Source organism: Macaca thibetana, chromosome 10 (assembly GCF_024542745.1).
Source record: "Macaca thibetana thibetana isolate TM-01 chromosome 10, ASM2454274v1, whole genome shotgun sequence".
NCBI classification, from domain to species: Eukaryota; Metazoa; Chordata; class Mammalia; order Primates; family Cercopithecidae; genus Macaca; species Macaca thibetana.
The window spans coordinates 13,233,056-13,246,506 of NC_065587.1; the positions used below are offsets into that span (position 1 = coordinate 13,233,056).

The 13,451-nt window shown below is 54.7% G+C and overlaps 2 protein-coding genes across 4 annotated transcripts in view; both read right to left on the reverse strand.

The window, feature by feature from the left end:
• Nucleotides 1-13,451, reverse strand: part of NOL12 (nucleolar protein 12) — a 92,588-nt gene that overhangs the window by 34,103 nt on the left and 45,034 nt on the right. The gene's annotated exons all lie outside the window — the stretch shown is intronic.
• SH3BP1 (SH3 domain binding protein 1) overlaps nt 1-13,451 on the reverse strand; it is a 186,868-nt gene that overhangs the window by 2,750 nt on the left and 170,667 nt on the right. Inside the window, exons 17-18 of one of the 3 annotated variants that reach the window (XM_050806198.1) lie at nt 11,871-11,965; nt 9,669-10,469 (exon numbers count right to left, since the gene is read on the reverse strand). In XM_050806198.1, the coding sequence (XP_050662155.1) occupies nt 10,027-10,469; nt 11,871-11,965 (538 nt within the window). In that variant the 3' untranslated portion in view covers nt 9,669-10,026. Of the gene's footprint in view, nt 1-5,745; nt 6,364-9,668; nt 10,470-11,870; nt 11,966-13,451 lie in introns of those variants that run through there. The other 2 variants (XM_050806199.1, XM_050806200.1) reach the window with 2 other exon arrangements.

Genomic DNA, 13,451 nt, shown 5'->3' on the forward strand with positions numbered 1-13,451 from the left:
TTACAGGCGTGAGCCACTGCGCCCAGCCAAAGGAAGGTACTATTAAAAGTCAACTTGGCCGGGCGCGGTGGCTCAAGCCTGTAATCCCAGCACTTTGGGAGGCCGAGACGGGCGGATCACGAGGTCAGGAGATCGAGACCATCCTGGCTAACCCAGTGAAACCCCGTCTCTACTAAAAAATACAAAAACTTAGCCGGGCGAGGTGGCGGGCGCCTGTAGTCCCAGCTACTCGGGAGGCTGAGCAGGAGAATGGCGTGAACCCGGGAGGCGGAGCTTGCAGTGACCTGAGATCCGGCCACTGCACTCCAGCCTGGGCGACAGAGCGAGACTCCGTCTCAAAAAAAAAAAAAGTCAACTTATGGCTGGGTACAGGGGCCCATGCCTGTAATCCCAGCACTTTGGGAAGCACAGGTGGGAGGACTGCTTGAGCCCAGGAGTTCAAGACTAGTCTGGGTAACATAGGGAGATCCCACTCCTACTTAAATAAATATACATATATATTTAAAAAATAAAAAAAAAAAAAGAAAAAAGAAAAGTTGGCTGGGCGCCGTGGCTCACGCCTGTAATCCCAGGACTTTGGGAGTCTGAGGGGGGTGGATCATCTGAGGTCAGGAGTTTAAGACCAGCCTGGCCAACATGGTAAAACCCAGCCTCTACTAAAAACACAAAAATCAGCCAGGTGCGGTGGCACATGCCTGTAATCCCAACTATTCGGGAGGCTGGGGCAGGAGAATCACTTAAGCCCAGGAGGCGGAGGAGGCTGCAGTGAGCTGAGATTGCACCACTGCAGCATTCCAGTCCGGGCGACAGAGCAAGGCGCCGACTCAAAAAAAAAAAAAAAAAAAAAAAAAAAAAAAAGTCAACTTATTCCAGGCACAGCTGCATTTAAAATAAACAAACAGGGCCGGGCGCGGTGGCTCAAGCCTGTAATCCCAGCACTTTGGGAGGCCGAGACGGGCGGATCATGAGGTCAGGAGATCGAGACCATCCTGGCTAACCCGGTGAAACTCCGTCTCTACTAAAAAATACAAAAAACTAGCCGGGCGAGGTGGCGGGCGCCTGTAGTCCCAGCTACTCGGGAGGCAGAGGCAGGAGAATGGCGTGAACCCGGGAGGCGGAGCTTGCAGTGAGCTGAGATCCGGCCACTGCACTCCAGCCTGGGCGACAGAGCGAGACTCCGTCTAAAAAAAAAAAAAAAATGAAAAAAAAAATAAATAAATAAATAAACAAACAAATAAAAGGCCCAGCCTGCACCATGAAACCCCGTCTCTACAAAGAATAAAAAAAATTATTGGCCTTTGTAACACTGACCTCCAGTCCAGGGCACTCTTCATTGCTGTCATCTTGCGAATTTGGCCCTGCAGGGGAGGCGGGAGCAAAAGGAGGCCCCTCCACTGTGGAGGGTTCGAGTCAGACAAGATCAGGTGGCAGCAGAAGCTAACTGGCAGTGGTCAGTGTGTGTGGACAGATTAATAGCCCAATCAGTAGACTGGGGCCGTGGACAGATCTCTGTCACTCCCTCTCTGCTGGCCACTGACCCGGACAGTCATTGATATTAAATCCTGGGGGTACAGGATGGTACTGAGTGAAGAGAAGTAGACACAGGATTATAGTGGGGTGCAGGGGTATTGACCTGTAGTCCCAGCTACGCAGGAGGCTGAGGCAGGAAGAGAGCCTGAGCCCAAGAGTTTGAGGTTAAAGTGAGCTGTGATCATGTCACTGCACTTCAGCCTGGGTAACAGAGCGAGACCCTGTCTAAAAAAAACTCAGCTTACAAATTTACAACTAAATGATAATGCTTTTTATATTTATTTATTTATTTAGAGATGGAGTCTCGCTCTGTTGCCCAGGCTGGAGTGCAAAGGAGCGATCTCAGCTCACAGCAACCTATACCTCCTGGGTTCAAGCCATTCTCTTGCCTTAGCCTCCCGAGTAGTTGGGATTACAGGCGCGTGTCACCACACCGGGCTAATTTTTGTATATTTAGTGGAGACAGGGTTTCACCATGTTGGCCAGGATGGTCTCGAACTCCTGACCTCAAATGATCAGCCCCCCTTGGCCTCCCAAAGTGCTGGGATTACAGGCGTGAGCCACTGCACCCGGCCTAAATGATAATGTTTAAAACAAACGTTAATAAGTTCTCAAAACTTGGCCGGGCGCGGTGGCTCAAGCCTGTAATCCCAGCACTTTGGGAGGCCGAGACGGGCGGATCATGAGGTCAGGAGATCGAGACCATCCTGGCTAACCCGGTGAAACCCCGTCTCTACTAAAAAATACAAAAAACTAGCCGGGCGTGGTGGCGAGCGCCTATAGTCTCAGCTACTCGGGAGGCTGAGGCAGGAGAATGGCGTAAACCCGGGAGGCGGAGCTTGCAGTGAGCTGAGATCCGGCCACTGCACTCCAGCCTGGGCGACAGAGCGAGACTCCGTCTCAAAAATAAATAAATAAATAAATAAATAAGTTCTCAAAACTCATCACTTCTTAGTTATTGAACCACACTAGCCTCTGCTCGTTTTGCTCTTGAAGTTCCACCATACCTGTGATGGTGGAAATCTGTAAGAAGGTGTGTGCTACTGCACATCTCTTCCCAACCCTACCTTCAGGGACTGACTTAACGTTGGTAGCTCAAGATCGGTTGTATTGGGAGTATTTACACCACAGAAGCCAGCACACGGTATAATCATGGCTTTCCCTGCTATTCCACATTTCTCAGTGCGCCACTGGTCTGACCCCAAATGCTCTGGGCCTCCTATCTCCCTTCCCATAGCCGACAACACTCCACTCAGTTAAGCCAAAGGCAAAGATGAGGAAGGGGAACAAAGGGGAAAACAGGTGGGGAGAGCAAGAGTCCTCAGCCCTGCTGCCCCCAGATGAGGAAGAGGAACTTCCCAGGGTCATAAGATCAAGGCCGAGGTGGGCCAGAACTCATGCTTTCACGCTGGCCCAGGGCAACACCCCTGGGAGTTCTCCCCTCATCTGACATCTTGTGACTTGCCTGTTTTAAGAACTTGGTAGAGAATAAAAATTAGCCAGGCGTGGTGGTGTGCGCCTGTAATCCCAGCCACTGGGGAGGCTGAGGTAGGAGAATCGCTTGAACCTGGGAGGCAGAGGTTGCAGTAAGCCGAGATGGCGCCACTGCACTCCAGCCTGGGCGACAGAGTGAAACTATGTCTCAAAAAAACAAACACAAAAAACAAAAAACAAAAAAACAAAAAAGAGAGAATAAAAGCCATGTGCTCCGCTGGTGAGCAATTCCTTCTGGGACGGAAAGGGCTTTCACTGAGTCATCCCAAAATGTTCTTCTGAGCTCAAGAATGGCCCCAACTCTGTCCTTCCCCACCAGGATGGAGTTGATCACCTTTGGGCCCTGTGTCTCACTTCCTTCATTCAGCTAATACTCACTAAGGCCCAACTACATGCTAGACACAGGGTACAGAGCAGTCAACATTACAAAGATCCTGACCCCAGGGAGCCAGCCTCCTAGCAGGGGCATCTGGGCCTCTCTCAGGCCGACGTCTCTCAGGCCACCATCATTCCACTCCCCTCCACTCTAATCCACGGCTCTGCATGTTATGCTGATGACGTATTCCTAAGACAGCAGGCCTTTCTATTTGTCAGCTCAAGTGGCTGCCATGTGGTGACAAGATAAACACACAATTTCGGAGGTCCCTGGGGCGGGGGAGGAGGAATTGGGGGTCAGATATTTGCATTATTTCAGACATAAGCATCATGAGGGCTTTTAATACTGTCACGTCACACCACACCACACCACACCGTTTGAAAGCTGCATCGTTAAGTTGTGCACAAACATGACTGCAGAGCCGTGTTTGTTAAGCCTCTGCCTCCCCCTCTAGGCTGTGGGAGTGACAGCAGGATGGGTGGGCACAGCTGGGTGGCTACTGAGACCACAGGGGTCTGGATTCCACAGAGGCCTACAAGGCAGGCATGGGCAGGGCCTGGTTTCTCCCTAGCTCCTTGACAACCAGCCTTCCTGTGCCCTGGAGAACCTCTTAACCCACAGCCTTAACCTGAGCCTTGAGGCCTCCTGGGAAAAACTTTTCATAGCATGGCCTAAGGCAGGCAGGAGCTGCTGCAGCTGAGAGCCCCGACCAGAGAGCCCTCAACACAGATTTATGGGGAAACTGAGGCTGAGGTGGGCCCACATACCAAGTAGGTGTGCAGCACAGCCAGGAGAGGCCAAGGACTACGGAATCCCTCTCTGCCATGCCATAACACTGGGTTTACATCTCCTGGTGTATTATCACTCTGCTCCGCATCATGCCTCCTCCAGGGAGTCTTCCCAGATGCCCCTGGCACTAGGCCCTGCTCACCACCCCACCATAATCCTGTGTTTACTTCTCTTCACTCAATACCATCCTGTACCCCCAGGATTTAATATCAATGACTGTCCGGGTCAGTGGCCAGCAGAGAGGGAGTGACAGAGATCTGTCCACGGCCCCAGTCTACTGACTGGGCTATTAACCTGTCCACACACACTGACCACTGCCAATTAGCCTCTGCTGCCACCTGATCTTGTCTAACTCAATCCCTCCACAATGGAGGGGCCTCCTTTTGCTTCTGTCTCCCCTGGAAGGCTGAACTAGCAAGATGACAGCAGTTAAGAGTGCCCTGGACTGGAGGTCTGTGTCACAAAGCCCAAATTCAGGTTCCGGCGCTCTATCACTCTGCCAGTGAATTGCTGGCAGATTTCTGCCCCACCCATCATTGGGGTGGGGTTGGAGGGGAAGTCTGGGAGGACGGTCCCTATGTGTGAGGGCTGAAACACCAATTACCAGAGGCAGGATGGAGGTAGGTGTGTGGGGACACAGGAGGTGGAGGGGCTCACTATATACGTTCTTGGGCAGCTCACTTCCCTTCTCTTAGCCTCAGTTTCTTTCCTCTTCTTTTACAGACAAGGTCTCACTATGTTGCCCATGCTGAAGTACAGTCGCTTTTCACAGATGCAATGATAGCACACTACAGCCTTGACCTCCTAGGCTCAAGCAATCCTCCCCCGCCTCAGCCTCTTAGGTAGCTGGGACTACAGGCCGTTGCCACTGCATCCGGCTGCCTCAGTCTCTTTGAGAAATGGGACAATAACTCCCATCTCCAGAGCAATTTGGAAACCAAAGAAGAACACACGCCAAGCTGTTTCATTAAGTTCTCTGTAACATGGTGGACTCTGGCTACAACTTACATCATCTGAACACCTACTACGTGCCAGGCACCCACCCTGATCACCATCACCGGGCACGGTGAGCGCTGCCATTTTTCACCCAGGCAGAGATGCTTGCAGGTTATGTAACTGAACATGATTACACAGCTGTGGAGCTGGAGATGGACCTGGAACTGAGGTCAAACTCCACCGCCTTTGCTCTCCACACACCTGCCTACACCCTACCTCTGGGAATGGAGTTTCAACCCTCACAACGAGGGACAACCCTCCCAGGCTTCCTCTCCAACCCCAGAGCGATGGTGGGTGGGGCAGAATTCCGCCCAACTCCCTGAGTTACAATGGGCCTCAGTTTCCTCATCTGTCCAACAGGGACCACACTCTGCCCCTCACAGGATGGCGGCTACAGGTATCATCCCCCTACACCCACCAAAGCACCCTGGGCCTCCCTCGCACCCTCCTGTTCCCCACCTGCCACCTGGAGACGCCTCTTCCCCGCCCCTCACCCTCAGGCGTGGAGGCGAATGCGCAAATCGCCTCCATCTCAGTTTCCCCGCCATTCCTGCGCTCACCAGGGGTCCGGCTGCCGTCGCTCAGCGGGTGCCATGGGTCACGGTCGGTGGCCACGAGCAGGCACTCGGGGTCGCGCAGGTGCGCGCACGCCTCGCTCAGCCTGGCGAAGGAGAAGTGCTCGTCGTAGCCCACGAGCACGGCGCGCACGCGCGGGGCCGCGCCGTCCCCCGCGCTCGGGTCGTCACCCGGGTCCCCAGCCAGGCGCAGCCCCGCGGCGCGCAGCTCGGCGCGCATCCCCTCGCCGCCCAGCACGAACACGGCGCCCGGCGCGCCCGGAGGCCCGGGCAGGCGCTGGCGCAGCAGGCGCGCGGCGCACAGCGCGGAGCTGAAGAGCTGCTCGGCGCGCAGCCCCCCGAAGCCGAGGCGCGCGAAGCGGAGGGCCAGCTCGGGCCGCGCGTGCCGGCTGTTGTTGCTCACAAACAGAGCCGCCTTGCCGGCCCGCGCCAGCCGCTCCAGCAGCTCCGGGGCGCCCGGCACGGCGCACTCGCCGTTCCACAGCACCCCGTCACAGTCGAACAGGACCCCCTGCGCCCGGCCCAGCACGTCGCGCAGGGCCGCTCCGCGCAGCCTCTCGCAGCGCGCCATGCAACCGGCTGGCCGCCGGCCTCCCGCGCCGCGCTCTCTCCGCGGGCACAGCGCGCTCGTCCTGGCACGTTCCCCGCTGCCGCCAATTGGCGCGCTGGAAGGACCGGGGGCGGGGCAAAGGCGTGGCCTGCGGCCAATGGGGGCGAGAGTCTGGGAGAGAGCCTAGGCCGCGAGCGAACGGAACTTGGAGAAAGGGGCGGAATCGTGGCCAACAACGAGGGGAAGGGACCAATGAAGAGCTAGCCTGATCCCTCTCCCCGTCCCTGGTTCTGCTGGGCCAGTCGCCGCCGAGTTTCAACGCGGACTACACTCTTACGGGATGGGAGACTGACGCTCTTCTTAACCAATAAGAATCTACAAACAGAAAACGCGAAGAGAAGGCCCCGCGCCTCCAGCCAATCAGAAGCTTAGGCGAGCTGGTTGCTAGGAGAAAAGCAGATGCTAAATGAACTGCCTTTGGGTCAAATCTCATTGCCCTCTGAATCGTGGACGCTACAGTACTGAGCGAAGTCCCAAGAAACGTGTGGGTATGATGGGGTAGGGGGCACATGGTGTCTTCTTGGGTGCTGGAGTCCTCGGTCTAGACCAGTAGTTCTTCACACTGCGTTAGAGTCCCCTGGAAACTTATTTTCAGATATCATTTACATATAGTAAAATGCATAGATCTTTTTTTTTTTTTTTTTTTTTTTTTTTTGAGACGGAGTCTCGCTCTGTCGCCCAGGCTGGAGTGCAGTGGCCGGATCTCAGCTCACTGCAAGCTCCGCCTCCCGGGTTTACGCCATTCTCCTGCCTCAGCCTCCCGAGTAGCTGGGACTACAGGCGCCCGCCACCTCGCCCGGCTAGTTTTTTGTATTTTTTTTAGTAGAGACGGGGTTTCACCGTGTTAGCCAGGATGGTCTCGATCTCCTGACCTCGTGATCCGCCCGTCTCGGCCTCCCAAAGTGCTGGGATTACAGGCTTGAGCCACCGCGCCCGGCCACGCATAGATCTTAAATGTACAGTTCAATGTCTTTTGACAAATGCTTTTAAAATCACCGATGTGTAGCAGGACAGATTCTCGTGTAACTGTTTTGGGTGAGGACTGGGCATTTTTTGGTTGGTTGGTTGAATTACAGGGATTCTGCTGTGAGGCTAGGGTAGGGAAGCACTGGGCTAGAGGCAGGCGGGCTGTCACCGGACTACGCCCTGGGAAGGCAGGAGGCAGAGTGGCCGTAGCCAATTGCCCAGGATAGTGATGGGGTGACCCAGGTTGGCTGGGTCCCTATCTTAGGGAGGGGGCCTTGTGATCTGGAGGCAACTACAGGTCTTGGGACCTTTGAGGAGCCACTGGTCTGCAGTGTGGGGATGAATGAATTATGAGCTGCAGTGTCACAGTTTTGAAGTTGTCTGCCAATTTCAGAGAAGGCTGTGACCCCCAGGAACAACTGGAGCTCCAAAGACTTGGGAAAAATCGTGCCTTGTAACCCAACCTTTGAAGCTCAACTACCTCCTACTCCCCAAGTGCCCTAAGCCTTTTGCTCCTGACCTTTACATAGGTAGTCTCCTTGGCCTGAATGTTCCTTTTTCCTTTAAAAATTTCACCTTCAGGGCTGGGCTCGGTGGCTCACGCGTGTAATCCCAGCACTTTGGGAGGCTGAGATGGGTGGACCACGAGGTCAGGAGATCAGGGCCATCCTGGCTATGGTGAAACCCCGTCTCTACTAAAAATACAAAAAAAAAAAAAAAAAAAAAAAATTAGCCGGGCATGGTGGTGGGCGCCTGTAATGCCAGCTACCCGGGAGACTGAGGCAGGAGAATCGCTTGAAGCCGGGAGGCGGAGCTTGCAGTGAGCTGAGATCGCACACTGCACTCCAGCCTGGGCGACAGAGTCAGACTCTGTCTCAAAAAAGATAAAAAATAAATAATAAAATAAATAAATACATAAAATTCACCTTCAGGTCAGCTCCTGAAAGACTTCCCTTAAAAATCACCTCCTCCAGGAAGGCTTCCTTAACCACCCACCCCATACACCTGAGTCTAGGTTATATGGCCACCCCTAACTTGGCTAATATGGGCTCCCAGTGCAATGACACTTGATTTTGTTTTTGAGACAGGGTCTTACACTGTCACCCAGGCTGGAGTGCAGTGGCATGATCACTGCTCACTGAAGCCTCGAACTCCTGGCTCAAGCGATCCTCGTGCCTCAGCCTTCCTAGTTGCTGAGACTACAGGCACACGCCACTATGCCAATTTTTTTTTTTTTTTTTTTTTTTTTTGAGACAGAGTCTTGCTCTGTCGCCCAGGCTGGAGTGCAGTGGCCGGATCTCTGCTCACTGCAAGCTCCGCCTCCTGGGTTCACGCCATTCTCCTGCCTCAGCCTCCCGAGTAGCTGGGACTACAGGCGCCCGCCACCGCGCCCGGCTAGTTTTTTGTATTTTTTTTAGTAGAGACGGGGTTTCACCGTGTTAGCCAGGATGGTCTCGATCTCCTGACCTCGTGATCCGCCCGTCTCGGCCTCCCAAAGTACTGGGATTACAGGCTTGAGCCACCGCGCCCGGCCTGCCCAGTTAATTTTAAAAATTTGTTTTGTAGAGACAGGGTCTCACTATGTTGCCCAGGCTGGTCTAGAACTCCTGGGCTCAAGCGATCCTCCTGCCTGGGGCTCCCAAAGTGTTGGGATTACAGGCATGAGCCACCGTGCCTGGCCAGACACTTGATTCTAATGGTCACTTCTGCCTGTCTGTTCGGGAACTCTTTGGGTACAGAGTTAAGTCTGGGAGCTAGCTCAGGGCCTGGTACAGAGCAGATTCAGGGAAGGTTTGAGGACAGATCCATCCCTGCTCCTTGGGGAGCCTTCCCAGCCTCCTCCTGGAAGGAGTGAGGGGTCCAGGAAACAGTGGGAGTGTTAGGCCAAGGGCGGTGCTCTGGTTTTCACTGGAGAGCAATGCCTCCATGGAGGGAATTGTTACAAAGTTTCACAAATGAGGAAAAGGGATACCAAGAAGTTAAAGTGAATTGTCCAGAATGTGAGGGACAAGCCAGGCTTTGAAGTCAGACCTAGGCTCTAATCCCAGGCCCCTGCCTGACTGCCGTGTGACCTTGGCAGGTCACTTCTGTCTGAGCCTCAGTGTCCTCACTGGTAAGAGGTAATGGTATTTACTGCGCTAGGAGAAGATTAAGTGGAAATCATCCACAGAAAAGCACAGCATGTAGTGCAGAGAAAGCTCTAAAAATGTCTGCATGTCTGCTGTGATCTCATTTCAGACAGGAAGAAAGGCAAAGAATATGTATTTTTTTCGCCTTTATAAAATTGGCTTATTTCAAGAACAGAAAATAAAACTATCATTTGGGCAGCTGCTCCAGTTTTGTCCAAAATAATTTATTTACCAGCCTTACAAAAAATATGTTGGCAAGAGAAGAATCGGTCCCCTAGGAGCAGGGAAGCTTCTCCTTCCTTCCGGTGGCTCCCCGAGGACCTGCCGGAGAGTGGAGAGTCCAGCAGGGGCTCCCCAAGCCCAGGGTGGATGAGGAAAAGCTCAGGAAGTGGGGGACTGTCCTGAGCCCTCCTGGCCATGGGGGCCGACCCAGTGGGCACTGAGGCACTTGTGGGCAAAGGCTGGAGGCCCACGCCCCTTTGTGGGGGGTGAGAGCTGTCCTGGGAGGGCCAGGTGTGGAGGGAGGGGATGCTGGGGGCTGCTTAGGAAGAAACCAGCCACTCAGTTAGTCTCTGAGGCAAGGCTCCTGGGGCGGGGCTGAGGGGGGATAGCTGGGGTAGTGGGGACCCCACCGACAGCCTCAGGGGCTCCTCCCTCTGCTGTGGCAGCCCCCAGGTCCACCTGTGCAGGGGTACTCAGAGAGACTGGGCTGGGGGAGGCTGGACCTGGGGAGGCCGGGCTGGGGGAGGCTGGACCTGGGGAGGCCGGGCTGGGGGAGGCTGGTGAACGCCGGCTTTGGCGCCGGGCAGGCTGAGGGGGTGTGGGGGGTAATGGGGGTGGCACTGTGGGGGCTCGGAGGCTGCTGCCAACCAGACGTCGGGGCAGGGCTCGGGGGGTCCCAGGGCTTCCAGAGCCAGGGGGCAGGGGTGGGGCTGGAGGGGAGGAACGGGAGCCGGAGACCTGGGGGGGCGGCATGGTGGGCCGGGCTGGTGCTGGGCGCTTGGCTGTTGAGGAAGGAAAGGGTGAGAGATGTTGAGCGTCCACGTGGCTGTGGTGAATCCACCAAGCTCCGTGCCCCCTCACAACCTTTGCATCTGCCATTCCCTCTGCCGGGAACACCGTTTCCGCGGCTGGCTCATCATCTAGGCCTCTCCTTGTGCCCTTCGCCCCCTTGGAAGCCCTCCCTGAGCACCCTAGTTAGAGCCCCACCCCGTGCCCCACCCGAGCTGCTCCGTCACATTTTCCAATTTTATTTTCTTTGCAGGAGTTTTTGTCCTCTGAAATTATCTTGTCCATTTATTTCTAATTTTTAAAATTCTTAAATTTTGAGACAGGGTCTCACTGTATTGCCCAGGCTGGTCTTGCACTCCAGGGCTCAAGCGAGTCTCCTGCCTCGGCCTCTCAAAGTGCTGGGATGGCAGGCGTAAGCCACCGTCCCCGGCCTATCTTGTTCATTTTTATTTTACTGTAGACTACCTGCCAGCCCTGGTCACAAGGCTCCCAGAGCTGTTCCGCCTGCTCCTGGCTGTCCACTGCCTCCACTACCTCTGGGGCTGGGCAGGGCCACCCGAAGGTGTCAGTCACTCTCTCACCTGGCCGGCTCTGGGTCAAATTGACAGGTGAGCGTACCAGAAGGGCTCAGGAGGCCCCTGGTTTCTTCCCATCCCTGCCACCTCCTCTCCTTCACTGCCACTGCCCTTTTTTTTTTTGAGACAGAGTCTCACTCTTGTGAGTGCAGTGGCGTGATCTTTGCTCACTGCAACTTCCACCTCCCCGGTTCAAGTGATTCTCCTGCCTCAGCCTCCTAAGTATCTGGGATTATAGGCACCCGCCACCATGCCCAGCTAATTTTTGTATTTTTAGTAGAGATGAGGTTTCACCATGTTGGCCAGGCTGGTCTTGAACTCCTGGCCTCAAGTGATCCACCCGCCTTAGCCTCCCAAAGTGCTGGGTTTACATGTGTGAGCTACTGTGCCTCGCCCCTTCACTGCCCTTTAACGACTCTCTCCTTCCACTGTAATCTGTGACTTTTGGGCCTCTGGAGGGACGGGACTCCAGTACCCTAGCACTCACGCCGGCTCCCCTTTAGTGGGCATTTGCTGTATGCCAGGGCCAGGCACTCTTCCAGTAGCACCACTGAAGGCTCCGTGGAGCCCCATAAGGTAAGTGCAGACACTGTCCCATTACACAGAGGAGGAAGGTGAGGCTCAGACAGGTGAACTCACCTGCCCAAGGTCAAAGAACTCAAATCTAAACCCAGAGTGCCAGGTGGCAAAACCTGGGCTTTTTATCACCTTGGTTCCTGGCCTCCCCTGGCTGCCTAAAAAGATAGGAGGACCTGGGACTGCCTGTCCCCTCTCCCTGTCCACCCTCTGTCCCCTCCTCCCCTCCCACAACCAACTCACTCCTCCGAGCCATATCCTCCACCGGGGCAGCTGTCTCCGGGGGGCTCCTGGTGACCTTGGGGGAGGCTGGTCTGGGGGGTACCTCAGACTCTGTCCTGCAGAGGGAAGGAGAGGATGTGGCAGACTTGGTCACCTCCCAGAAGTCTCATGGAATCCTGGCAAGTCTCCAACTGCCAGGTGGAGTCTGGATCCTCCCAGCACTATCACCCTGTCCCCACCATCCACTGAGGCCCTGGCTGCTTTGTGACCCTGTGACAGAGTCCATGTTCCTCCAGGAACCAGGAGGGAGCCCCACCTGCCTGGCAGGTAGGGCCAGGATGGGGACAGGATGGGAAGTGGGACATAGGGCCTGACCTCTGCCCCAGCTCAAGGCCTCCCTGTGCTTTTTTTTCCTTGAGACAGAGTCTTGCTCTGTCGCCCAGGCTGGAGTGCAATGGCGCGATCTCAGCTCACTGCAGCCTCCACCTCCAAAGTTCAAGCAATTCTCCTGCCTCAGCCTCTGAAGTAGCTGGGATTATAGGCACACACCACCATGCCTGGCTTTTTTTTTTTTTTTTTTTTGTAGTAGAGATGGGGTTTTGTCATGTTGGTCTTGAACTCCTGGCCTCAAGTGAACTTCTATCCACCTTTGCCTCCCAAAGTGCTGGGATTACAGGTGTGCACCACCTAGCCTTGTTTTGTTGTTGTTGAGAAGAAGTCTCGCTCTGTCGCTCAGGCTGGAGTGTAATGGCACAATCTTGGCTAACTGCAACCTCCACCTCCTGGGTTCATGGGATTCTCCTGTCTCAGCCTCCCGAGTAGCTGAGATAACAGGTGCGTGCCACCATGCCCTGCTAATTTTTTGCATTTTTAGTAGAGATGGGGTTTCACCATGTTGGCCAGGCTGGTCTCAAACTCCTGACTTCAAGTGATCCACCTGCCTCAGCCTCCCAAAGTGCTGGGATTACAGGTGTGAGCCACCACACCTGGCCATTTCTTTTTCTTTCCTTCTTTCTTTTTTTTTTTGAGACAGAGTTTCATTCTTGTTGCCCAGGCTGGAGTGCAATGGCACGATCTTGGCTCACCACAACCTCCGCCTCCCTGGTTCAAGTCATTCTCCTGCCTCAACCTCCCGAGTAGCTGGGATTACAGGTGTGCGCTATCATGCCCGGCTAATTTTTGCATTTTTAGTAGAGATGGGATTTCACCATGTTGGCCAGGCTGGTCTCAAATTCCTGACCTCAAGTGATCCACCTGCCTTGGCCTCCAAAAGTGCTGGGATTACAGGCGTGAGCCACCACACCCGGTCATTTCTTTGTGAGACAGGATCTCACTCTGTCGCCCAGGCTGAGTGCAATGGCATCATCATTGCTCACTGTAGCCTCGACCTCCTAGGCTCAAGAAATTCTCCCAACATAGCCTCCTGGGTAGCTGGGACCACAGGTGTGTACCATCACAACGACCTCATTTATTTTTTGTAGAGACACAGTCTTGCTATGTTGCCCAGTCTGCTTCCACGCCATCTTTATGAGATGCTTTGGCCACTGGAAGCCAGAGAGCAGGTGAGAAGCAGAGGGGGTCCCAGGCTCATTCCTCACTGCC